The sequence below is a fragment of the Sabethes cyaneus genome, chromosome 2 (assembly GCF_943734655.1).
Source record: "Sabethes cyaneus chromosome 2, idSabCyanKW18_F2, whole genome shotgun sequence".
Lineage (NCBI taxonomy): Eukaryota > Metazoa > Arthropoda > Insecta > Diptera > Culicidae > Sabethes > Sabethes cyaneus.
This window is the reverse complement of record NC_071354.1, coordinates 29,832,152-29,858,961: the sequence shown is the minus strand read 5'-3', so window position 1 is coordinate 29,858,961 and position 26,810 is coordinate 29,832,152. Positions and strand designations below refer to the sequence as shown.

At 35.3% G+C, this 26,810-nt stretch overlaps 1 protein-coding gene across 1 annotated transcript in view; it reads left to right on the top strand.

Annotated features, from left to right (window-relative positions):
• The window catches only part of LOC128738387 (atypical protein kinase C), a 371,387-nt gene that overhangs the window by 325,302 nt on the left and 19,275 nt on the right, over positions 1 to 26,810 (top strand). Inside the window, exons 8-11 of the mRNA XM_053833470.1 lie at positions 358 to 564; positions 627 to 937; positions 1,000 to 1,100; positions 1,164 to 1,358. Coding sequence (XP_053689445.1) covers positions 358 to 564; positions 627 to 937; positions 1,000 to 1,100; positions 1,164 to 1,358 — 814 coding nt within the window. The remainder of the gene's footprint in view (positions 1 to 357; positions 565 to 626; positions 938 to 999; positions 1,101 to 1,163; positions 1,359 to 26,810) is intronic.

The following is a 26,810-nucleotide window of genomic DNA, read 5'->3' as shown; positions in this document are numbered from 1 at the left end:
ACCTCGTCAGGAATTGCACGACTTTGGCAGAGGGCTTCCAGTACGCCACCTTAAATGCCCGACCATGTTGAGTTTCCCGGGTGGCTCGGGGACTCCCTTCGTAATACTAAATTAGTATAGTGGGCAATGCATCCTGATGGAAAAGATCCAAAAGTGTGCGACGTTTGATGAATTCAAACGTAGCTTCAAAACTTTTCTCTGTTTTGTTGTGCATTCTATCGCTAGTTGATTTTGATCAAAATAAACTTGTTTTACTTCTTCCGAAAAAACGCAACATTACCGTGATAAATAAACCAAAACAATGCTAATCAAAGCCTTTCACTCACTGAACGTTTAATTTTTTCGATTTTGATGCAGAGTCATCGGACGTGGCAGCTACGCCAAGGTGCTGATGGTCGAGTTGCGTCGAACGCGCCGCATCTACGCAATGAAGGTCATCAAGAAAGCTCTGGTCACCGACGACGAGGACATCGACTGGGTACAGACGGAGAAGCACGTCTTCGAAACCGCTTCCAATCATCCGTTCCTGGTCGGGTTGCACTCGTGCTTCCAGACGCCGTCCCGGTAAGTAGCAGTTTTCCCCTCTGAATCGTCAAGTGTTGATCGATGATGATCCTTTCCGTTAGGCTGTTCTTCGTGATCGAGTTCGTACGCGGTGGCGATCTGATGTTCCACATGCAACGTCAGCGACGTCTTCCAGAGGAGCACGCACGGTTCTACGCCGCCGAGATTAGTTTGGCGCTGAACTTCCTGCACGAGAAGGGCATCATCTATCGTGATCTGAAGTTGGACAACGTTTTGCTCGATCACGAGGGACACATCAAGCTGACCGATTATGGCATGTGCAAGGAGGGCATCAGACCGGGCGATTCGACGTCGACGTTCTGCGGAACGCCGAACTACATCGCGCCGGAAATTCTACGCGGAGAGGATTATGGTTGGTATTCTGGTAGGGTGGTTTTATAGGATCAATTTTAATTTCATTTTGCTTCGCAACAGGATTCTCTGTGGATTGGTGGGCTCTCGGAGTGCTGCTGTACGAAATGTTAGCTGGTCGTAGTCCTTTCGACATAGCTGGCGCTTCCGAAAATCCGGATCAGGTTTGACTCTCATGCGTTTTTTCATATTTTTACGTTAATTGAACTATTTTCTCACACCCACAGAACACCGAGGACTACCTGTTCCAGGTAATATTGGAGCGAACCATTCGTATTCCGCGATCGCTCAGCGTTAAGGCGGCCTCGGTGCTGCGAGGTTTCCTCAACAAGAATCCAGCCGACCGGCTCGGCTGCAATCGCGAGTCCGCTTTCATGGACATTGTCAGTCATCCGTTCTTCAAAAGTATCGACTGGGAGATGGTAAGTGACAAGCACACTCACATCGAGATCCACATCCACATTTACCATTCATCCATCCATAAGTGAGAAAAACAAACGAACAAAGCAAAAAAAACTCCATTTATGCAATTAGCCATCCAAATTTTTTTGTTCAGTTCTCTCTTTCTTTTCCTTTGAAATTCGTTCGGTATCACAACCGGACCGTGCTGCAGTGCAGCGTGGAGATTCGTCATTTCGACGGATCCACACCCACGCACGCCTAGGCTCGGCCTGGCCGGTTGCTGAAATTGGTTATTTTTCGATGCGAAATCCTGTCGTGATTGTAAATTGGCTTAATTGTTGTTTTATGTACATCAGCGGGATTATTTTGTGCGCCCGTTTTCCCGAAATACGCAAAACGACGGCATTCGTCAGTCGTCGTCGGCGGCGGCAAAGCTTTCTGTTCCGCCCGTAGGTGATTTTATTTATGTTGCTTTTGCTAACGCCGGACTTTGTGTTACAATAACATGTACGAACGGAGGACCACGTTCAATCCTGATGATATTGTGTTTGCTTTCCGTAGCCAGCTGTTGTTGCTGTTGTTTCACAATCCATCGATACACTCGCTGTGTGCTCTTTTTTTTATTTGATTTATTTTATTAATTTTAAATTCGTGTGATTGGTGTGAGCCGTGCTGTGTGAATGCTGCATGAGCGAGCTTGCAGGCGGCAACTTTTCAAACCGGGAGGAAATTTATTATTGGAAAAACTGTTGCTTAGCGATTTACTGCCAAAAAAATGGAATTTCATCAAGAACATGTCAGACTGTTGAAAGCTAATTTGTTTTGTGCAATATTTCATACACATTTCAAAATATTTATATTCACCTCCAACCATGACAACCTGAATATATATAGACCAGACACTGACAATGGACATCGTTCCGGTAGACGACAGCGCGGATCGGATTCTGTGTCTCTGATAGTGACAAGGTAGTTCCGTTTGACTGAGCATATCCTGAGCTCGAGACCCGGCTCGGTATTCATTGTCCTGGAAGAAATGGCGTCGTCATCGTTCGAACGTCGTCGTTTCTCGAGACGGGGCAAGGGAACGTACGTATAAGGGGAAGCGGGGACAATCTGTCAATCAACTGAAAATGGCACATAGGCAAATAAATGGCAATGGACAGAGCAAAAAAAACGTGCGAAAATCAACCGCAGATTCTGCGATGATAATCATTATCATCGTTGATGCTGACGCTGGATGCTTGAGACGGATTTCCGGTGAAAATCACTTTGGTTTGTCTGGTGTGGTTGGATTGGACACAAACATAGGCAGGTACGGATGAAAATTAAATTTTCATCCGATTTGTTTCTTCAGCACTATCTTGACTATGATGGGAACACCTTTTGTTTAATTTTTTATTTTTGATGCCGTACGTAATGCTTGATAAGGTATTTTTCCAAGTAACAATATGAGTTTTATTTCACTCTTATTAGGGGTTTAAGACTAATTTGAATCATGAAAACGTTTATAAGAGTTCAATAAAGTAGTGGGTAGAACAATTTTCCTTAATCTTCCAATTCTATAAAGGTTATGGAAAGAATGTTTGACAAAATAACGTAAAAATGATTAAAAGTTATTACGTTGAGCGTCTTAGCAGAACCTCGAATACGAGTTTAGTTATGAAGGTTTTCCGTTTTATATTCCGAATTTTAGTAGAATAAAACGGAAAATCTTCCTAACTAAACTAAAAAATGATGTGAAATTGGCACCAAAATATCATTTTTATCCAGTAAAAGGTCAAAAAAGTAAACAAATATAACAAAAAAACTGACACAAAAATGGTACTAAAAAGGTTTAACCCAATTTTCGACAAAAAAAACAATGTATCAACTTATAAGGGCTTCATTTGGATTCTCAACCTATTTATTTTAAAATAGATATCAAATAGTACTGGTGCATGATAGCAAAATGACACGAATATGACAACAAAGTGAAAGAAAAATGACGCAATTTTAATACCAATATGGTACAACAATGACGCTCAAATTACATGAAAATGATACAAAACGGCACAAAAATAATTCAAAACAAAATTGACTTGGAAATTGGAAACACTAAAACGAAAATGATGCAAAAGATGATATTTTTTATATTCTAAATATAATACATACAAAACAGACACAAAAAGTGACAATAAAAATATAATTATAATACGAACATGATACAAAAATGACGCGAAAATGATAGAAAAATTAAACCCAAAATGATACATAGTTAATGCATAAATAAGGCAATAATGAAAACAGAAGAAAAATCTATAAAAAGATACAAATGAACTCTATGGAAATGACATAAATGATATGATACAAAAATGACCCATAAATGATTCAAGAATGATGCAAAAGACTTCAAAAGTAATAAAAAACATAGAAAAAGAAATCTAAAAACATAATTAAAAATTCAAAAAAATCACAAAGAGCCTCAAAAATACACTAAAATGGCACCAAATAAGGTTAATCCATTTTTTGATAAATAAAAATGATTCTTTTTATAATTGCGTTATTACACAAAAATAATACAAAAATATCAAAAATGGCACACAAGTGAGGCAACATCAAAATGACGATGACACCAACATGATACAAAAATGACATAAAATTATACAAAACTGCCCGAAACGACCCAAGTAATGAATATTAAAGTACCACAATCATGAATCAGAACATAAATAAATGAAAAAATACGAAAAACGGCCGAATAAATCGTCTCAAAAGAGACACAAAAATGATTTAGAAAAATAATACAATGACACCGAGAGCCAACATGAAAAAAGATGTTATTTTCTATAATATATACAAAACTGACACAAAAAAAAGATAATAACAATATAAATATGAAACGATCATGATTCAAGAACGACACGAAAATAAGTCCATTACAAATATTTTATAAAGTTTCTGTCCTTCCGGTGTTCGGCCACTGAAGGGGGGGGAGGGGTCGAAAAAAAAACAAAGTGAATTTTTAATCGAGCAAAAAAAAACCCGATTTAATCCACCTAGTGGTGAAAGGAACCTTTGTTATACGGTCTTACTTGCTATTTGAGATAGAAATCGACACGCCTTCGGAACATAATTCATCTATTGGTTATCGTTGCGTAGTGCGTTGATTTACATAAAATTTTTGAAAATTGAATAAATTTACAAAATTTGAACAAAATAGGAACACTTTTAAATTTTGATAGATGAAATTGCCGAGTAAGGATAAGTAAGTTGTTATTAATCTGAGTAAGTGCAAATAAAAGTAAGTTGTAAGTGGAAATCTTATCCTTTAGCATATACATTGTCTAGTAAAGGTCTAGTTTATAGGTTTTTGAACTATGCATAGTTTCCTGTAATGCCATTCTATTTGACTCACATCAATAGAGTTTTCTTGAATAATTTTCATCAATTTTTATTAACCTTCGGTTACTCACGCTGTTGTATTTTATACAACACGTGTAGGTTTGTCAACGCCATATTGTTATAAAGTTACAAATCGTTGTTTAACTAACGTATATTCTTCAACAAACTTATTGTGAGCAAAATATCATAATTATTCAATGCATTAATAATTTAAATTGTTCGGAAAATTTATGCAGCAAAACTATCAGCAAATGTAAAATGTTTAAAATGTATCCGTCTGCTGGTAGTCGAGTAATGCGGAGTCAAAATTAGGGTATTTTTTATAATCAAAGTTCCACAGATCCTAAACAAGCAAACATAGAGGTATAGTATTTTCAGCAAAGTTGTGTATTTTTACTATTTGTACAATTTTGTAGTACATGAAAAAGTCATACAACAATTACAAAAAGAGCAAAAATAGAAAAACTGATTTTACAAATACATATACAATAAATAAAATATTTCTATCTTCGCTGCAGAGATAGAAGGTTACTGTCTTTAGCAAAATTTCTTGTAATAATATGCTCTATAACTTTGCAGAACACATCAATGTGTTATATTGACACTGAAGAAAAATATTTTTTTTATTTCACTTTTAGGGGGATTAATCAAAATTTAAATTCCAGCAGACGATAGAGCTTTCAATTTCAAGAAACTCTTCCAAAAGTTCGATAAACCTAAAACCAAGTTTTCCCAGTCAAAACTCTAGTGCACACGTTTTCTTTGGTTTGGGGCTATTGTGCGCGCGAGTAATCGTGTTTCAAAAGTTGGCGCGAGTGTTCGAGGGGTAATATCTTTTAACCGGTAAAACCACTTCTTATGCAATTTTGCATATATATTCGTAGTGTCAAAACCTCTCGTTTGATATTAAAATAATTCAAATTTGGTAAATTATCTTGGTTAAAATCATTATAAATTATTGTTAATTTTGGTGTGGTGTATACGGTTGCTCATAACTTTCAAATTAAACGTCCAATCAAAAAACCATTCAATAGTGATCTATTAGGATATATTATCTTTCAAATGAGACAAATAGCGCATAAATCGGTTTGACCATCTTTAAGAAACAGGCGATAATTATTACCTTGTCAAAACAGGTTTTTTAAGCATAACTTTTAAACTACTTGTTTGTTTTCAATTAAAAATTCCTGAACAATTTAGCTTTAATAAGGGCTTTCATTTGATAGTAAGGTCGTTGAAATCGGTCATGTAGTTCCGGAGAAACCCGTGTCACGTATTTTTCACATTTTTGCTTATAACTTTTAAACGAAACGTCGTATCACGAAACAACTCAATAGTGATCTACTAGACAATAACACCTTTCAAACAAAAGTAATAGCGAACCATTCGGTTCAGCCATCTCTGAGAAACAGGCGATAGAAAAAATCATTACATACATACACACACACACACACACACACAGACATTGCTCAAATCGTCGAACCCTATCGATTGGTATATGTGACTTGGCCCTCCGGGCCTCGGATCAATTTCATATTTTTCGACCAATTTTTAAACCTTTGTTATAGTATAACAAAGGTAAAACATGGATTTTAAGAATTTTTATTTAAGGTTTAAACGTGAAAACCGAATCTATTCTTGCTTAAAATATATACGTTATTATTTTCTATGCTAAAATATACAAAAAAAAAAGATAAACGCGAAGGAAAATTTTTTTGGACGATTTTCGGAAATTCCATTATTCGAATTTCCATTTCTGTTTCGTGCTAGAAGCGTTATTCAGACTGTAGAGCCTACAGACAATTGATTTTATAAAAAGAAATTTGACTCATATCCTACAAATTTTTTTTATGCCCCCCGATTTTTCGAGCCAAATTTCCAAGGGGGGGGGGGGGGCTTCAAAAGTAATACAAAATACTATAGAAAAATAGAATTAAAGTCATGAATAATTAAATAAATGGATAAATTGAAATAGAGTGCCAAAAGTTACAGAAATACTGACACAAAAATGGCACTAAATAAACTTAGCACAGTTTTTAACAATTAAAAAAGAAAGTTTGGAAGTATAATTGCGCCGTTACATAATAATAACACGAAAATTTACAAAATGACACAAGTAACGCAACCTTCAAATATTGATGGCACCAAAATGATTCAAAAATGTTATAAAATTATACAAAACTGCATTAAATAGGGTGCTTCAAACATGATTTATAAAACTTTTCAGTCTGCTTGAAACTATTCTGATTTCCTGGGAAGAGTTTTTGAATTAAATGATGCCTATTTTGCGCGTAATTCGGAGTCAAAATTAGGGTATTTTTATATTAAAAGTTCTACAATTCCTAAACAAGCTAAGATAGAGGACTATTATATTCAGCAATGTTGTGTATTTTTACAATTTATACAAATTTTTACAATATGAAAAAGTTATACAACAACTACAAAAACAGTTAAAATAGAAAAAATATGTTATATTAAAACGGAAGAAAAATAAGGTTTTTATTGCACTTTTACACTGCATGAAAGTCATTTCGAATGAATGAATGAATAAATACTAAAATAACACAATAATGAAACAAAACATAAATAAATGAAAAAACACCAACAGGAAAGTTTATACAAAAGAGACACAAAAATAATTCAATAATATAGAGAGCCAACATAATTACGAAAGTGGCACGAAAATATACAAAATAATGACAAAAACTCACAACTTACCTGCTTTAGAAATATGATATGAGAACGTTACAAAAATTACACAAAAATGATGTAAAAACGATATAAAAAATATAGAACAATAACGCAAGAATGATGTGTAAATAAATGTACAAAAATGACACAAAAATATACAAAACATGCAAAAAATTATAGGACACAAATCGTTTTCCAAAGCCTTGCAAATGAAACAAAAATAACATCGAAAAGGTACAAAAGTTACTAGTATTCGTAACTAGTAATTTCGTAATTCGTACTAGTAAGACGAAACATGATAGAAGATATGAAATAAAAACATACAGAAAGAACACCAAAAAGACAAAAGTAACACAAATACTGACATTAAAATGATACAAAAACGACAAAACCAGATTGGAAAAAACTGACGAAAAAACAAAAACTAAAGAAATCGTAGCACACAAAATAAGCTTCAAAGCTACAGAGACATAGTAAAGACTAAAATGATACAGAACTCGAGAAAATAAGTGGTGAATGACCCGTCGGTTAAACCACTCTATAATAAACTCAACAACAACAACTCAAGAAAATAAAATTAAATAAAAATACAGAAAAAAAGGCTACAAAACACATAGACTGACGTTAAATTAATACGAATGAAAAACGATGAAAAAAGCAAACTAAATTGACTCAAAGATGCATAGAAATTTGTCAAATTGTGATACAAAAATGTCGGATTTAAAATTGATATAATTATTTATAAACAACGAGAATTATGTAAAACAGGATGAGAAAATAAAACAAAGAAATATAAAAATGATTAAAAGAATGTATAAAAAGAAACAAAAAGATATTAATATCATATGCAAATGATACAGTAGAGATAGAAAATGATACAAAAATGACACTAAACTGGCAGATTTTTTTTTTAAATAATGAAACAAGAATTAATACAAAATAACACAATAACAAATAACTAAAATAAACCAAACAATAAAGACACAAAAGAACCCCAAAGAGGAACAAATCTGACACATTACCCGACATAGAATTGACACAAAGATCAATAATCGTTCAGTAAAAGCCCAATTAGAGGTTCGAAGCTGGTCTAACAAGGTTCGACTAGCCGATGCTTTTTGAGTCAGTATGACTCAAAATAACACAAATATGATTGGAAATCCATCAACACAAAAACGAAACAAATCTGCTACCGAAATACCATAAAAACGATATGAAAACATACAAAAGCGAAACGGAAATAAAGTAAAATACGGACATAAAAATTATATAAAAATCCTACAAAAATAAAATCAACGTCATCCAAAAGTTGATATGAAAGTAAAATAAAAGAGATAAAAAATAAATAAAATATTATACGTACATGATACGTAAAAAGGAAACAAAAATGATAGAAAAACGATCCAAAAATTAAAAAAAAGAACGCTTGAGAATAACACCAGATGACTCAAGAGATAACAGAAAAATAAGATAATGCCTATATAAGTAAGAAAATTAAACAAAACGGCAAAATAAGCAAAACAGCAACAAAATAACACAAAAATGATTCAAATGCTCCTAAAACATACAAAAACAAATGCGATGCCGAAAATAATAGAAATGTAAAACAAGTAAAAGTTGAATAATGGAACACAAAAAGAGGAACGAATATTAGTACAATATCGTGTGTCTTAAGCCATTACAAAGATTTTATAAAGTTTTTGTCCTTCCGGTGTTGGACCACTGAAGGGGGGGGGGAACGAAAAAAACAATGAGATTTTTTAATCGAGCAAAAAAAATGCGTTTTAAGAAGTTTAACTTAAAGTTTAATTGTGAAAAACAAATCAATTCTTTTATTTGCACGTTATTATTTTCCATGCAAAATCCCACAATAAGGAAGACAAAAATGACAGAAAAAATTTACTGCCGATTTTCGGAAATTTCATTGATGGAATTTTCATTTTTGTTTTGTATTAGAAACGTTAACTCCACTCATTTTTCGAGTTTTTAAGGCTGCAGAGCCCACCGGCAATTGATTTTATAAAAATAATTTAATTAAAAATATTTTTTTTGCCCCCGATTTTTCAAGCCAATTTCCTAGGGGGCGGTGGTGACCTTATTTAAAAGTGATATAAAATCGTAGTTTCACGATAAAAAGATGGATCAACTCTACCAAAATAATGCTTAGCGAGAAAAAATAATTCATAAATGACTCAAAAATGATGCAAATATGATGTGCACTAAAAAAATTCAAAAATGACAAAACAGTAGGAGAAATATTACTCAAAAATGATGCAAAAAAAATATAAAATGAAACAAAATTAAGCTAAAAATAGCACAAACAAGACTATAATGAAGCAAATCTATTTCTATAAAATGGGATTTCTGTCTAGCTGTCTATCGGTATGTTCCTTATAGAATCGAAAACTACTGTACCGATCGGCGTGAAAATGTAGGGATTTTTGGGGCCGAGGAAGCTTCTTATGATGGTTAGAGACCCCTCCTTCCACTAAGAAGGGGGGCTCCCATACAAATGAAACACAAATTTCTGCATAACTCGAGAACTAATCAGGCAAATGTATTAAAATATGGCATGTAGGTATTCTAGGAGAAGAGAATTTTTTTATGGTGCATTAGGAACCCTCCCCTCTTTAGGAGGGGAATTATGACCACTCCCCTCTTTAAGAGGGGGGTCTCCTATACAAATGAAATACAAATTTCCTCTTAACTCGAGAACTAATCAAGCGAATGGAACTAAATTTGGCATGTGAAGGTTTTTGTAGGCTAGAATTTTTTTTTCTATGGTGAATTAGGACCCCTTCCCATTTTAGGAGGAAGCTCCTATACAAATGAAATACAAATTTTCTCATAACTGTAGAACTAATCAATCAAATGAAACCAAATTTATGGGCGTGTTAAATGACCAACTGGTTAAAACCACATTAAATAAAAATAAAAAAAAAACCAAATTTGGCATGTGAAGGTTTTTGGAGGCAAGAATTTTTTCTATGATGAATTAGGGGCCCTCCCCATTTTAAGAGGGGGGATTCCCATACAAATGAAATATGAATGAAATTTTCTTCATACTCCAGAACTAATCAAGCAAATGGAACCAAATTTGGCTTGCAGGGATTTTTGTAGGCAGGATTTTTTTATGATGGTTTGAGACCCCTCACCCTTGTGGTAGGGGAATAAGGACTCTCATACAAACAAAACAGAAATTTTTGCGTAACTCAAAAACTAATCGAACTCGAGAAATTTTAGACTATTTCATACAACATAACAGATAATAACAGGGCCACCAAAAACTATCTGCAGCCCCCCGCAGAAATCACCTCTGTTTAGGTTTATTTGTTTTCCTAGGTCTACTGACCGCTATTACTTTCCTTCAGTTGGGTCCGAACGAGCGACAACGAGTAAGGAGAGGATCACCCCGAGGATCGAAATGGTATTTTCCACGAAAAGGTTTTTCGCGTAATGGTATTCGGCGAAGTGTTATACAATCACGGCGAATATTTAAGTGCTATTCGCTTTATTTTATCTGGCTAAGTAACGGGGGGATTGTTTTCTACTTAACTGTGAGGAAAAATTGAAGATTTGTAAATTAAACTACCCATACTTTTATAGTGACGTAACTGCCAAAATGAGCTCCTCAGAAACTTGCTAAACTCAAAACATGACAGGTTCACGATTTATACATTTTAGTTTGTGGCAATACGAAGTTTGTCGGGTCAGCTAGTATAAAATAAAATAGAAATTAAAAGACACAAAAAGAAGCTCAAAATCTAAAAAGCCAACAAAAAAATCATGCAGAAATTTCACAAAAACGTTTCGATGCAAAAAAATACAATGATGCAAAACATAATAAAAGTCGCTATTCAGGAAATTCGGTGGTCAAATTCCGTAGAAAGGGAGTTCTGTGCAGCAGAACTTCACCAACTTCATCCAAGTACCACGTCTGCTACAGTAAAAGCGGTAAAAACACGGAACGTGGAATCTGTGTCATAGCGTTAGGAAAACTAAGGCAGCGAGGCAGTGTATGTTTTAGTCAAACGAAACGAGCTCTGGAATATGATGGACGATAAATGCTGGATCCAAATCATGTCGTGCCAAATAGCATAGGTGAGATCTTAGCCGCTTTTGTCATTACGAAATCATAAATGCTGCTTGGTTTTGTGGATGACGTTGATATCATCGATAACGGACCTGAATTTATAAATGATAGAATGTACACATGACCTACATAATAACCTGAATGGTCAACATCTCCATAAATTAATAGAGCAAGAGTTTCAGTAGAAAACTCTCACTCGATTAATGTACGTTTCCACACATTATTTTATCGTAGTTTATGAGCTCGAGACGTCACAACTTGCTGCCACAGAATAAACTTCCGATAAGCAGGAACTTTACTGCTCAGTAATTGTTTAACGAAATTTATGAAAATAATAGGTGATAAATTAAGCCAGATATCATCCCAGCCACCAACTGGCTGACTTCCGTGTACGAAACGAACTGAGGCCGGTCGGTGTTAGTGTGAGGCATATTTCACACTCTCAATCACATCCCGTTTCCCGTGGCATGCAAGAGGAACACCAAAATGGATGCCGTAAATTGTACCGAGCGCGCAACAGCCGTCGACAGCGGTCCTTAATTATTTTGGACTTATTTAACTACAGTGTACCACTTGAACCCAGCCGGCCGTGGCTCTGTGCCACAGTACCCGGGGTGGGGAGACAGACAATACGGAGATCAGCGAGTGCGGTTTTGGGAGGGTTGAACGATGATGGTTCGATGCTGTCGGGGATATAATTGATTGGCAGATTTTCAGCGGGTTTATCATTATGCTGAGAGCTGCGGTCGGATCGATTGTTCCCGAGAAGAAAAAAAAACTGCGATACGTGCCATACCAGGCTAAAAAGCCATCGGTTTCTATTAACTACCGATGACATAATGCAGTTTTTTGCTCTCAGTTTCGCTGGTGTGGTGAGTTTTTTTTTACGTTTTTATGATTTATCCGTAATAATTTGATTATTACGGTTAAAGCTGAAATTGAATGGTGATAGATTAAAGCGAAGCTTTAATCCAGTTGCTGAATTGGGTCAATCCGATAAAGTGGATCGCACGTCAGAACAATTACAGCTGTCATATTACATGACAACTTTTCATGAATATTCAAGCAGACAATGAATTGTTTCAAATTATTCGCCGCAAGCTTGAACAAACTGGCTATCATTTTGTGCACGACAGCCACATCAAAAGCGTTATTAGAGAAGATGGATAGAAATAAGAAAATCGCTTCCCATCATCCATTATCCTATCAGTGGAATAGATCACACCGACTGATTACACCCGGCCGGAGAAGATGCGGTGGGATCCGAAATGGGAATTTTCCGCCCAACATCCGATGTGTCGTCTTGGGGGATGCAAACGTTCGGTGTTTCGCTTATAACGTCGCACACTGGACTAAAAATTATATTTTCTGATAATTTTTTTAAGTTTCAAAATTGAAAACTACTTTTTCAAGTTCAGAAAATTTTGTCAAAACTATTTTCCTGCAAATTAATAAAATTTCATCCTAATTTGAATTCCTTATAACCACTGTGCGAAAGCAGAAGAATAATCCACACATACAAACAAACGAGCCTTGAAGGATGAAGGTGCGGCCACGAGTCAAGGCACACGAGGAGAGACAGAGCGAAAGTCATCGACCATAGCCACGGAATCCGGAGAGAAAATTAAGATAATGATAATGATAACGGATGATGAACATAATCACTTCCAGTAGGTACAGTTTGTGGTGCTCGCAAGCGGTTGGCCTGGCTTGGCCTGGTTAGAGTTTGAAATCTAAATCTGCAACCAGCCTGAAACCACCACCACCACCAAGCAAACCGTTAGCAGCAGGATAGCACTAACTACAACTGTTGTTGCTATTTATCCGCAGGCGGTTAATGGATTTGCTTGCTTGCAAAGTTCAATTTAATGAGATGGAATCTTGTTACAGGTAAATTATCATCGATTTACCGAATCAATTAATTGTACGTCAGATAGTGTCATCAAGCGATCATTCACATTCAGGTTCCATTCCATTGCTTAAATAATTGACTAAAGAACACTGGTGTGAATAGATCTGGTTAGGAAGGTGGAGTACAAAACTTTGACTTAATTGAATTTTTCTGCTTAGTTTTATTTTACACAAACTGTATCTCCATTTAGTCCAATTTCAATTAATTAAATCCCATTTCAAGTCCAATTTGATGACCCGTTTCACCATAAATTCAAATCCAATTAACATCATCAATTTTTAGCTCAATTTTATGTCCCTTTTCAAGTCAAATGTCTACATTTATGTACAATTTCATCTTCAGATTCACATTCAATGCCAAGATCAATTTCATGTTCAATTTGAAGAAGAGTCAACCCAAATTAGTTCAAATTCACGTTCTATTTTAGGCCCAATTTTAAGTCCAATTCTAATTCTACTTTAATTCAAATTTCAAGTAAAATTCTTAGTTCTATTTTAAGTCTAATTTCATAACCCAATTATAATCCCACTTGCACTTTTCACTTTGACGGCATATACATCGCTTCATCATTTTATGCGTTGATGTCATGATATTCCTCTCCTCACTCACTCACGACAAAAAGATGTTTAAAAAGCGTCGTTAAAAGGGCGACGAAACATACTAAAAATGACGATGAAAAGATAGTAAATAGGTAACCATTTTGTTGTCAAACAGTTAAACAGAATGTCGAAAAACTGACAAACAAGTGCCGAAGAGACAACAAAAAGAAAGGCGGAACGACGATGAAAGACGATGAAATTATGACGAAAGAATCGCAGGAAAGATGATGAAAAGACGACAAAACATCGTCGAAAAAGTGAATAAAAACGTCCAAAAGCAAGAACAAAAATATGGCGATGACAAAATACGACGTACATAAAGACAGCAGAGAGATGACAGAAAAAAGTAGAAAAGACGTCGGAAATACAACAATAAGATGACGAAAAAACCAAAACAGCGATAAAAAACACTCCAAAGACGTTTAAAAAAGGAGTCAAAATAAAAAAGACGATAAAAATGGCAAAAACCGACGAAAAAAGCGACAAAAAATGCCAAAAGTAGACGTTAAATAACGACGAGCAGACGATGACAACACGTTGAATTGGTGACAAAAAGACCACAAAAAGACGTTAGAAAGATAGCGGAGAGATGACAAAAAGACATCAAAAACGTATTAAAAGGACAACAATAAGTTGACGAAGAGTCTACAGAAGAACGACAAAGAGGTTGCGAAAATGGATGATAGAAAATAACGAAACGATGGTCGATGCAAGGATAATGAAAAAGTGATAAGTAGGCCAAAAGACGATGAATAAAGAAAAAAAGACGGCAAAAATACGATGAAAAGATGCCGAAAAAACTCCCTAGTCCTTGCAACGTCGTACTCTACATGCAAAAGAAAACGATGAAGTCTGCTTTTTTACACTGAGTCGATTGAACCTTTTGCAAGCTAACAAGTTAAGGCGAATAGTTAGTATAAAAAAATGCCCCCAAAGACAATAAAAACGATGAAAAGATTAAAAATATTTGCAGAAAAGCGATTAACAGACGTTGAAAAGACGATCAAACAGCAGCAAAAAACAACATGACAAACACCTCTTTCTTGTCTTGCAAACAAATAGGATGGTAAAATAGTGGCGAAAAGACAACAAACAAATACGGCGAAATGACGATAAAAAATAGAACGAAAGACGACAAAATAACAACGAAAAGATGCCAGAACACCGTCAAAAAAGACGAAAAAACAACGAACGGACGACAAAAAAACGACGAAAAGGTGATAAAAAGACCAAGAAAAGACGAAAAAATATGACAGAGAGATCATAAAAAGATGACAAATAGGAATAAAGACAACAAAGAGATTATAGAAAGACAACGAAAAGACGTAAAAAACAATAATAAAATAACGAAAAAACACCAAAAAGTGGACATATAAATGACAGAGAGATGGCATAAATACTACAAAAATACGATAAAAAGATAAGTATAGGATACCGTGTATTGCTACGAAAAGGCGATGAAAAAATAACACAAAAGTAACAAAAAGATTGCGAAACGACGCCAAAAAATAAGACAAAGAAACGAGTTGGACATGAGCGGACGTTTGGCATAAATACATTAAGCATAATGGACCTTAGACTAATAAACGATTGGTTTAAGGGAGGGTAATGTATGTTAGGCGTAATGGACAATAGGGATGTTTTGTACCAACTATTCGCCTTAACTTGTCAGCTAAAAAAATAAACCTTGGAAAACGAATAAACCTAGACATAAGTGATTTCCCTCGCGGCCTGCAGCCGTCTCGCTCTTAATCGTCTATGAAATGTCATAAAATAATTTCAAAAAAATAACGCAAAATTTCTTTGTGCCACATTGCATTGGCCCACATGATTATGTCAATGTTTTTATGTTTCTTTTTACCTTTGTTTCTTTTTCTAACGACATATAGCAGTAAGCCGACAACACTCTTTTCACTGCCTTTTTGTCGTCGTTTTGACGTATTCTTCTTTTTTTGCATGTTTCGTTACCTTTTTGACGCTTTTTAAACGTTTATTTGGGGTGCGTGACGTTTGGTATAATGGACGATAGACGTAACGGACGTTAAGCATAATTTAAAAAACTTCGCTTTACTATTAATGCGCACTTAAGTCAATCATCGTTCTGTCACAATGCAATGAGAACCTGAGTCGCACACTTTTGACATAATACTGTTTGGCATAACGTCGTTTAACATAAAAACATTTCTGTTGGGGTAGAATAAATGCTTAATGCGAAAAATGTAGATTCAGGCAAACTTAAAAATTCTAGATACTAGGCCAAACATATAGACAGCTTAGTGCTTTAATTGGTTAAACAACACACTCGACTAGACATTGAGAGCTGTGAGTTCGATTCTCACCTTTGCTAAGTCTATATTTTTAGCCTAATATCAAGAATTTTTCAGCTGATTCAGAAGATGAATATACGACAGAAAGACGACAAAAAGGCAGTGAAAAGAGTGTTGTTTTGACAAAAAAACAAGAAGATAAAAAATGCAAAAATGTGACAGAAAACAACCAACAAACGGAGAAACAACGGAAAAAGGCCACGAAAAGATGACAAAGACGAAGGAAAGACCCCAAGCAACAATTTGCGTTTTATCACACTGTTATGATGGCTTTTATGATCAAAATTGGTCATGAAAACCGCAATAAAAGTGCAATACAACTTACAATGTTTCTTGGGACGTCAAAATAATGTCAAAACAGCAACAAAAAAAGTACAAAATCACCAAAAATTCACCGAAAAAAGCGACAATAGATAACAAAGGTCGAAAAACGACCAACAAGACACAAAAATATGCTGAAAAAATGACAAAAAAAAACGATGGATACGCAGAAAGACAGCAAAGAGATGACCAAAGACGGCAAAAAACCATCGTAAAGATACAACTAGATGACGAAATAACGACAAAAAGGCAGTAAATAGACAAAAAGCGGTAAACGACGACGAATAGGCGGTAAAAGACAGCACGACGACGGAAAAGTGACGAAAAAGTAATCATAAGTAGGCGCGAAGACCATGAAAAAAAAACCAAAGACGATAAGAATGCTGTGTACAGGCGCCAAAATGATGCCAATGCCAATAAAAACAGTTTTGATCGAAAACTAAACGACGAAAAGACTTTAAATAGATGCTGAAAAGTCCATGAAGAAACGATAAAAAGACCGGAAAACACTGGCAAGAAATACCAAAAAATACTGCTAATGATGACCAAAAAAACGCCTTCAAGAGCAACCAAAAACGCCACAGAAAACGATCAAAAATGACAATGAATCGCTGAAAAAAAACAAAAATATGATGTGCGGATGCCAGAAAGCCAGATGTTACGAAAGACCGAAAAATGCCTAACAGACGTTAGAAAAGCAACAAAAAATGACCAAATGATGACCGCAAAAGGTAACAGAGCACCATGCTCATGTGGTCACGGTATTTCTCTGGTCATTTTTAGAAAATAAAATATACCATATAAATGTCATTTGGTGTGTATACCCTACTAGTATAGTTGTTACATACCGGTTGTGGCAACCGAATTATGACTGATTTTAGTCGTAAATAGGTTTCTGCAACCATAAGTGCGAAAAATGTGCTGCTTGGGTAGCCATGCTACACCTCTCAGCCAAATTTAAAAAAAAATCGATAAAGTTTTGAGTTTCGCTCTTTTGAAGTATGATTAACGCTCTTTTGAAGTACAGTATGGTTTCGTTCTTTTGAAGTACAGGTATATCTCCATAGTATGTACCTTCGTTAATACGTACCCTCGATGGTACGTACCCTCCATAATACGTACATTTGGCCTGGATAGTACGTACATTTTCCAGCAACACTTTATTTGTTTCATTCCAAGCTTTCCAAGCTCAAAGGGCAAAATCATTGATTTATAGAAAATTAAAAATTTACTGCTATATTAGACCAATACCACTAATATACATATTTATTCAATAGTGTATGCAAATTCGCAAATTTCATGCAATATTAAGCATGATACAACAATGCAAAGCAAAGCAAAGCCTAGGCGCTACTTGACCTTCTGTTTTTAAAGATAGACTTCGCAGCCAGCTGTTACAGTACAGGACAATTCCAGAGCCAGTTGCTACGACCCTATTGACTCTAACAGCCTCTCCCAACCGAGATTCGAACATACGACGACTGGCTTATTAGGCCAGCGTCATACCTCAAAGCCAACTGGGATCAACTGCATTGATACAACAATGCACAGTGAGCAAAATCGGCCGAATAAACGGAACTTTTTGTTGCCGCTGTTTTAAGGGGTAAAAAGTGACTTTTCTTATGTAAAAATCATCGATTGGCGATGGTCTCAACGCGCTGAAATGACAAGAAGCAGCCCGTTTTGCCTCATTCACCCCGATTTTTTAATAGGTTTGAAAGAATCATACACAAACTTTCTCTAAATTGAGATTCTATGGTTAGAACAGAAGAAGAATGTTAGGAAAAAAGTATATGAACAATTTTATTTTAATGCTAGATAATCTAGTAGTCTGTTTTGCCCTATTTTACTCAAGGCAAAACGGCAATTCGATACTTTTACCAGAGAAGGCATGCTTGTTATAAAGGTTGAAAAAGTCAGAAGAGCGAACGATGATCAAACTTTTCACAAAAATGTCGTGTAAGGGAATGTTTTGCCTTATCTTGTCCTACATTTTTTACTGAAATCTGAGAATGTATTAGGAAATATATTGTATTAATAGGATGTATTAATAGGAAAAGTAGCAAATAAAAAAGCTCAGAGTTCGTTCAACTTTGGTGTGTCTGTTTATAGTCGAAAAATTTCTGAGTGAACGGCTTCAAAAATCATCATTTTTTGCCATTCTTTCTTTCTTCAAAGTTTTTGTAGTTCGGAATTCTTTTAGCTACAGTCAAATTCATTTATCTGAAAAGTTTGTTAAAATATCTTTTATTTAGAACCAAAATCATTAAAGTCGGTTCAGTGGTTCAAAAGTTATGAAGTTTTGAATGAAATAAAATCGTAAAGCATGACGATTTTTGTGTCCACCCCAACTCAGAAAGGGGCACCCTAAGCATCGAATAAAAAATATGGGTCTAAATTTTTTTAATAGGAACAAACACACCAATTTTATGCTCCTTTCCTATCAATATATTCTCACATTTCTGTAAAAGTTGTAGGGTAAAACAAGGTAAAATGTATGGGAATGCCCTTACATTACATTTTAGTTAAAACTTGATCGTCATTCGATCTTCTAACTTTTTCAACTTGCTCAACAGGCATGCCTTAGTTAAAATTTTAGGTAAAAGTATCGAATTGGTATTTTACCTGCAGTACAGAAAACTTGAGTAAAATGGGGCAAGCGCACTTGTTGATTATGTTGCATTAAAATAAAATTGTTCATACATCTTTTTCCCAACATTCTTCTTCTAAGGAATTACCACAGAATCTCAAATTAGAGAGAGTTTGTACATGGTTCTTTCAAAAATATTAGAAAATAGGGGTGAATGGGGCAAAATGGGCTGCTTTTCCGCTATTTCCGCGCGTAGAGACCATCACCAATCAATTTTTCGTGATATTTTACATAAGGAAAAGTCATTTTTTACCACCTAAAAACAGCGACAACAAAATGTTTCGTATTTTCGGTCGATTCTGCCCACTGTGCAATGCTTCAAAGCCTAAAATTGTGATTCGATAGTACGTACATTTCGGTAATACGTACGCTAAACGAAGCAAAGGTGTACCTACTATCGAGCATAAACAAAAACTTATCATGCCATGCTATAAATCACACTAGAATACAAAAACTAGATCGATGGAAGTCAAATCTGCTATCTGAGGACACGTTGGGCCAATTTGGGTATATTCAGAGGACTCCGGGAACCCATAGGAACGTACATTAACATAATCTATGTACATAAAAGTCAGCGTGAGTATGTTTGTATGTTGCACCATAACTCCAGAACGCCTTCAAACCGATCTCCACCAAACTTGGCACACTTATTCTTTGATACAAGGGAATCAGCACTGGGGGTTTGAAAAAAGGGGAGGCCATAACTCCGAAATGCCTGGGTTGACAAAAGAGGGAGATTGTCTCTTACAAGGGGAGAGAATGGTTCAAATGGGTAAAGGGGTGCGTTTCTCTTGCAGTTGTACAAGTTGTTTTATTTCTGAAAGGGGGAATAGGGTGGCCATTAAAAAGGGGAAGGTTCAAAAACGTAAAAAAGGCTTTGTGTCGATTTATAGGGATTACCGAGAAGAAGAGAGATTTAGAAGTGGTTGGGGAACAATGTGAGAGGAACTGACAAAGGGAGTAGACGTATTGAAATGAAAAAAGGGGTTTGTTTCTTGCAATGTACTAGTTTTCGTTACAAAAACAGATGTACAAGTGACTGAGTGACAAAGGGGCCCCAAGTGAGATCGGGCAATCAGCTAGTATGATATATAAAAATAGCAAAGCCTAGGTGCTGCAGTCCGTTATCGAAACTTGACCTTCTGTTTTTATACGACAGACTTCGCAGCCAGCTGTTGGAGTGCAGGACAATTGCAGGGCTAGTTGCTACGATCCTATTGACTCTAACAGCCTGTCCTAGTGGAGATTCGAACATACGATGACTGGTTTATTAGGCCAGCGTCATCTCTAAGCCAACTGGGATATTTATTTTATTTATTATCTCAATATGACTCTCACAGATCTATTTTTAAAGTTTTAGTGTAATTTTAATTTAGTCACTTTAAGAGCTATGTCATTCGTGACTTCTGCGGGCTTGGGAATTGAACCCGGGTCCTCGGCGTGAGATTTTGTTCTTGTTCGAAACTAGTCTCTTGCCTGGGGTTCCCGGAAGCCCCTAGAACATGTCCAGATATGACCAACGTGGTCAGAGGCAGTTGATTTTGCTTTCATTGATCTAATTTTTGAATTCTAGTGTGATTTAAGGTGTAAGGCTCAGGTCGCTAAGTAGCCATTTCTCCCGGTGACAACATAATTCGAAACATTTCCGGATAGTCCCTTTACAACTCAAAACTGCTAGAATAGTCGCCAATGAGCATATTTTATAAAAACAATCAATCCGATCTACGATTGAAATACTTGAACAGGCCAACTCCAAAGTCCAGCAGATCCTTAACAATCAAAATAGGCTCACCAACCACATCGTGCGTCGATCTCCTTTTGTTCGCTTGCCGTAACACACCGGAAATTTAGAATCAAGGTTACCATATTACCAGGTTATCCATTTTTGATATGTTGTATAGCTCATTGAACTCAATCTTGGTTTTGTCCAGATTGCATAGAATTCAAAAGTGTCAGTGTCAGTCAGTATTGTTGTGGTACATCTAATACTTTTGATAATAATGATGTCTGATTAGACTAAAGCACAAGAATTACATAAAAGTTTCCTGGAATACACTTATGGTGATTATTCAATGCATTAAATTCCAATGATATAGTGTTTTCATAATTAGTTTAATTGGTTGCGTACGATTAAGAGCGAGTGTTTGTGTTTGTGTCCGTGTGTGATGTTAAAAGAGACAATTTCAATTAACCATTTTATTTTGTCGTTAATTTTTAATTTTGCCTTTTGATTTATCGCACCTATTCGCACATTGTTCAACCCTAACCACCAGCATATCATCGCTATCCTTTTGACGTGCCAGTGTGTATATGACCGGGTCATAATTAGGTTTAATTCATCACCTCATCGATTTTTATCAGTAGCCAATAATGATAATGATGGTAATCACAGTCAGTCAGTCAGTGTTGTGTTGTGATGTACACACTCGTCAGCGCAAAACCTCTCGATTGACCGAAGAAGCAGCAGCTGATGACGAGAACCAACAAAAAAACCTATGTTTATCTGTAAATATGTTGATTCACCTCTGAACTGTGTATTTTCTCTATCTTTCTATTTCTCTATCCTTCGCTAACGCAATCAACCGCAATCAACGTTTGCGGGGGCATTTATACTAATCAACACTCTCATTCATCAACACTTGTTAACGGGGGTAAAATTACACGAAAAAAATCACGCACCCACACCAAAACACGTGCCTGCCTGCCTGTCGCCCCCACACTGCAGCTCGCCCAAAAAGAGGTAACACCGCCCTACATTCCGTCGTTCGATGGGTGCGATCAGGACATTACCTGTCACTTTGATCCGCAGTTCACGCTGGAACCGGCCGAACTTACCCCGGACGATCCGTAAGTTCTTCATTTTCTGTTGTTTGCTGCGGATTGCGGATCCCCTTTTTCAACGTTAATTTTCGTCGAAAAGGTTAAATTTCACGAACACTGTCCTACAGTGCGGCAGAAGTTTTGCATTGCTTTCGATTCGAAAATTACGGAGTCGTGAATCGGAAACAATTCAAAATGGCGTAAATTTTCAGGTCCCCGAGGACCCTCTTCTTGACTTGTAGTAAGTTTTATGTTACTGCATGCCACTTTCTGCTATTTTAAAAAGTTAAAGTTTATCACCGTTGTTCTGCATGTCACTTGACTTATTATGTGTTCACCACCTTGCTTGTCCCTGTCACGCTTAATTGTAATTCCACATGAATATTTGCTGATACGTTTTAAGTAAGTTCTAGCTTCTAGTTACATGTTGATATGTCTACACCGTGAATGAAGAATATTTATACGGAACATCTTGCGGTTTATGCTAGGTATGTGGTTAGTTGTTACGTGTCGTGGTCGTCGTCGTCGTCGTCGTCGTCGAAGACGACAGAATGACGCAAAAATAAAGCACAAACTCCGAAAGCACAAACTTTCATCAACCGTGGCGAATATCCGTCGTCGAGTCGAGGAGGAACAAGGTGAGTGAAAGGCTGGCTGATGTTGCTGTGCGTTGTTGCCACACCGCAATACAACAACATTCTGGAAAGTTTTTGGCCCACCACCCACTACGTTGCTGTTGTTGTTGTTCTGCTGCTGCTACCACTCTGCTTGCATTAACTTTTCAGTGTGGCATTTCGGACGGCATGGGGTAAAAACAGGTTTTTTTTCTTATCTTAAATATGAGTATGATGCAATTCGCGATCTGCGAAAGTGGGGTGCTCCGAATGGAATGCACTGCATCTATAAGTATATGCCACGGAGTGCAACTTGAACAATAGCGCGGAGCGAAGCTTGAAGTTGAAGATGGGGTCAACTTTTTTCGTTTTACCCCCGCATCGTCTCAAAAGTGGACGGGAAAACCCGTAGGAATGACGTAAGTTTTTGTAGCTTTTATTTTAAATTTTTATCTTCGTAAAAGTTTTTCGTTGTTCAGAAAAGCATGGCTAACACCTCAGTGTTTGATAGGAGGGAGAGCAAAATTCGTTTATTCCATGCCATTCATCGTTGACTGACTCCGGAGAAAGAAGTTGTTTGTTTGCTTTTCTTGCTCGATAGTTTCTGGAAGTTTTTGCCACGTTGTAGAGTTCTAATCTTAAATATTATTCATTACATAAACAAGATTGAGGCAAGAAGCTTGCCAATAATAATTAAAAATTTAGGAAAGATAAGTAAACTTCCGATGCAAAACCTTCAGCAACGTTCATCTCTTTTGATCCATGCTCTTGGAAATCAGATATTCTTGAAAGTATCAGATGATGGACAGCTGTAATGAGCTCCGTTTCCATTATCTGAATCATGGCAATAGTTTTGAGAGGTTTTTAAAATTTCAACGCACACATACATTACAAGGAACGGGCTGGTGTAAATGGCAATTAGATTCTTATTCTTTTCTTAATATTTTTCTATTTAACACTAATTTTTTCTTATCTTTTGACCTTTTTCCATTTGGTTAAATTTTTATAAAAGTTACAGATACTTTACACTCAATTTCGGTTTTATTTTTATTAATAGTTCTGTTTAAAGTTTGATGTCGTATACAACGATTTGCGTGTAATGCATTATGTTTGATTAGATCATAGTGTACGTTATTTTAAACTAAAGTTTATCTTGTGTCATTTTTACAAAAGCCTGCACACTGGACTATTTTTCAAAATTATAGTACAATTTGAGTCGATGGATCTGAGAGTTTGTAATTTTGTAATTTTGTACGCGGTCATAGTTCTTGGGCTTATAAACGAAAACTATATTTAACAAATTCATGATTAACAACATTTTCCAGGAAAATATGGTGTTTTCTCTAACCCTTGAACTGATCTTTGTTGAACAAATATGAAAATGCCTAAAAGATTTTTACAACAATCAAACAGAAATATTGAAATAATTTTTCAATTTTGAGAATAATATATTTTTAAATACAAAAAAATGCTGAAATTTTTTTTTTTTGAGGGCAATGCTAGTTTCGAACTCGATGAAGCAAGTTAGAGACGATATATGTATCTCCCATATAAAAAATAGTAGATAAACTCACTATCCAAGGTGTCATCTTCTTCAATCAGCGCATTCTAATAATATACTCATTAAAGGAATAATAGACAAAATATATGCAAACCAATGAAAATGATATAAAAATAATACTAAAATAGCGTAGAACTGCCTTAAAAGAAAACAAAAAAATTAAATAAATGATACATAAAAGACATAAGAATGACGCAATAATGAAATGCAAAGTGAAATATCACGATAAAAAATTAATACATAAATTACATCAGACTGATACAAAAACAATACAAAAATGTCATACAATGATACAAAAAATAATACAAAAACAACTCAATAATAAAACAAAACCATATACAAAGACACAAAAAGAGTCCCAAGAATGCCCAAAAAAATTATGAACCATTTGAATCATTTTTCTAAAATAACACATAGGGTAACCAACGTATTTTGGCCCCTCTCAGCAGCTGTACATAATTTGGACACTTGCAGTCCAAATTATGTACAGCTGCTGAAGGGGTCAAAAATAGGTTGTTTACCCTAGTTGATCTAAAATAGTGTACCCCATTAGGCAAACGGACATTAGGCATAAAGATATTAGGCATAAATACATTTTGCATAATGGACATTAGACATAATGGACGTTAGGCATAATGGAGGATATGCATAATGTGCGGAAGGCATAATGTATGCTAGGTGTAATGGACATTAGCCATATCTTATACCAGCTATCTGCTGTTAGCTTGTAAGAGGCCTAATCGACTCAGTTTAAAAAAAGCAAAAAGCGGCTTCGCATATAGAGTAAGTCGATGCGTCGACTAGAAACAACTAACTAGAATCGGAAGGCCTAGGAAAACGAAAATACCAAGATAGATGTGATTTCTTTTGGGGGTGGCCGGCGCTTTCGACGGCAGGTCGCAGGTCGCCTACAAAACTCGCAACCTACGGCCGTCTCGCCCTGAATACTTTATCAAATGTCATAAAATAATTTTTAAGGAATTATGCTAAATGGTCGTTATGCCAAATGACCCTGTATAATTATACCAATATTTTTATGCTAAACAGCATTATTATTATTTTAAATTATAGACGCTTAAACCCTGAGGGTCATTTGCGTCTTAGCCAAACAGCATAAAACCAAATGACTTCATACTTAACGGGTGGCCTTTGTTCTCAATGTATTGTGACGGAGAAATGATCGATTCAAGTGCGTATTCATAGAAAAGCGAAGTTTTGTAAATTATGCCTAACGTCCGCTATACCTATCGTCTATTATGCTTATCATCTGTTATGCCTATTGTCCGTTATGCCTAACGTTCGTATGCACTAAGTCTCATCTAAAAATGTTACAAAATGCTACAAGAAATAATATAAAAATAATAAATACAATAAATACAAAATACACAGAAACAAAAAAAATAACGCAAAAATGACACAAAAGTAGATACAAAAATAACAGAAAAATAGCACAAAGTGATAAAAAATAATGCGTTATTGAAACAAAAAGAAAAGAAATAAATAACGCAAATAGGAAAACAAATAACATAACTGACCTTCGAAAGGTATAAAAAACAGAAAAATAATCAAAATATGATCTGCACCTATCGTAAAAACCGCTGTAATGAAACAACAAAAGAAATAAAAAGACTCAAAAAGCATATAAATGACGCAAAAACGGCATCAAAAACCACGAAAATTACAGAGAAATCATTGGCGAATGATACGAAAATTATTGATAAAGACAAAAATAAAGTAATGGTAAAATTAATTAAGAATACAAAGAGAATCTTAAAATCTCACTAGAATAACAAAATTGTATAAAATGAAAAAATAGTACAAAATTGTTACAAAAAATAGTCTTTGAAAGATACAAAAGCAATAGGGAACTATTCAAAAATAATACGAAAATTGCACATAATGATACAACAAATTACAGACAATCATAAAATAAAAGAAAGTTAAATATAAGACACAACAATGACTAAAAATTATAAATCAAAAAAGGTACAAAAATAGCGCCAAAAATAATAACCAAAAAACCTAGAAAAATAATTAAAAAATGCTGCCTAAAAGATACAAAAATGACAAGAAATAATACAAAAATGACACTGCAATAAAATGAAACCAAATATTAAGACACTAAAAAAGCGCAAAAACGAACGAAAGTATTTAAACCCGAAAAATTAAACTGAAAAATTCAGAAATAATAATTACGCAATTTCAAATCAAAATAAAAAGCTGCAAAAAGAAGAAGAAGGTAACGAAAATGTTACTAAAATCGTACAGTGTGACACATATATATTCTAACAAAAATCATTTTATGCTTGCAATGGCATATATAATTAATACAATCGAACTAAAACCATGTGTGTGTCATCATGACTTAAAGGGTTATACAGCTAGAATTTTCGAAAAATCGATTTTCTGTTTATTTCATAATCATAGTGTACATACATTTAAGTATGCACACAGTAAATTTCATACCGATCCGGCAAATATGAACGAAGTTATACGCATA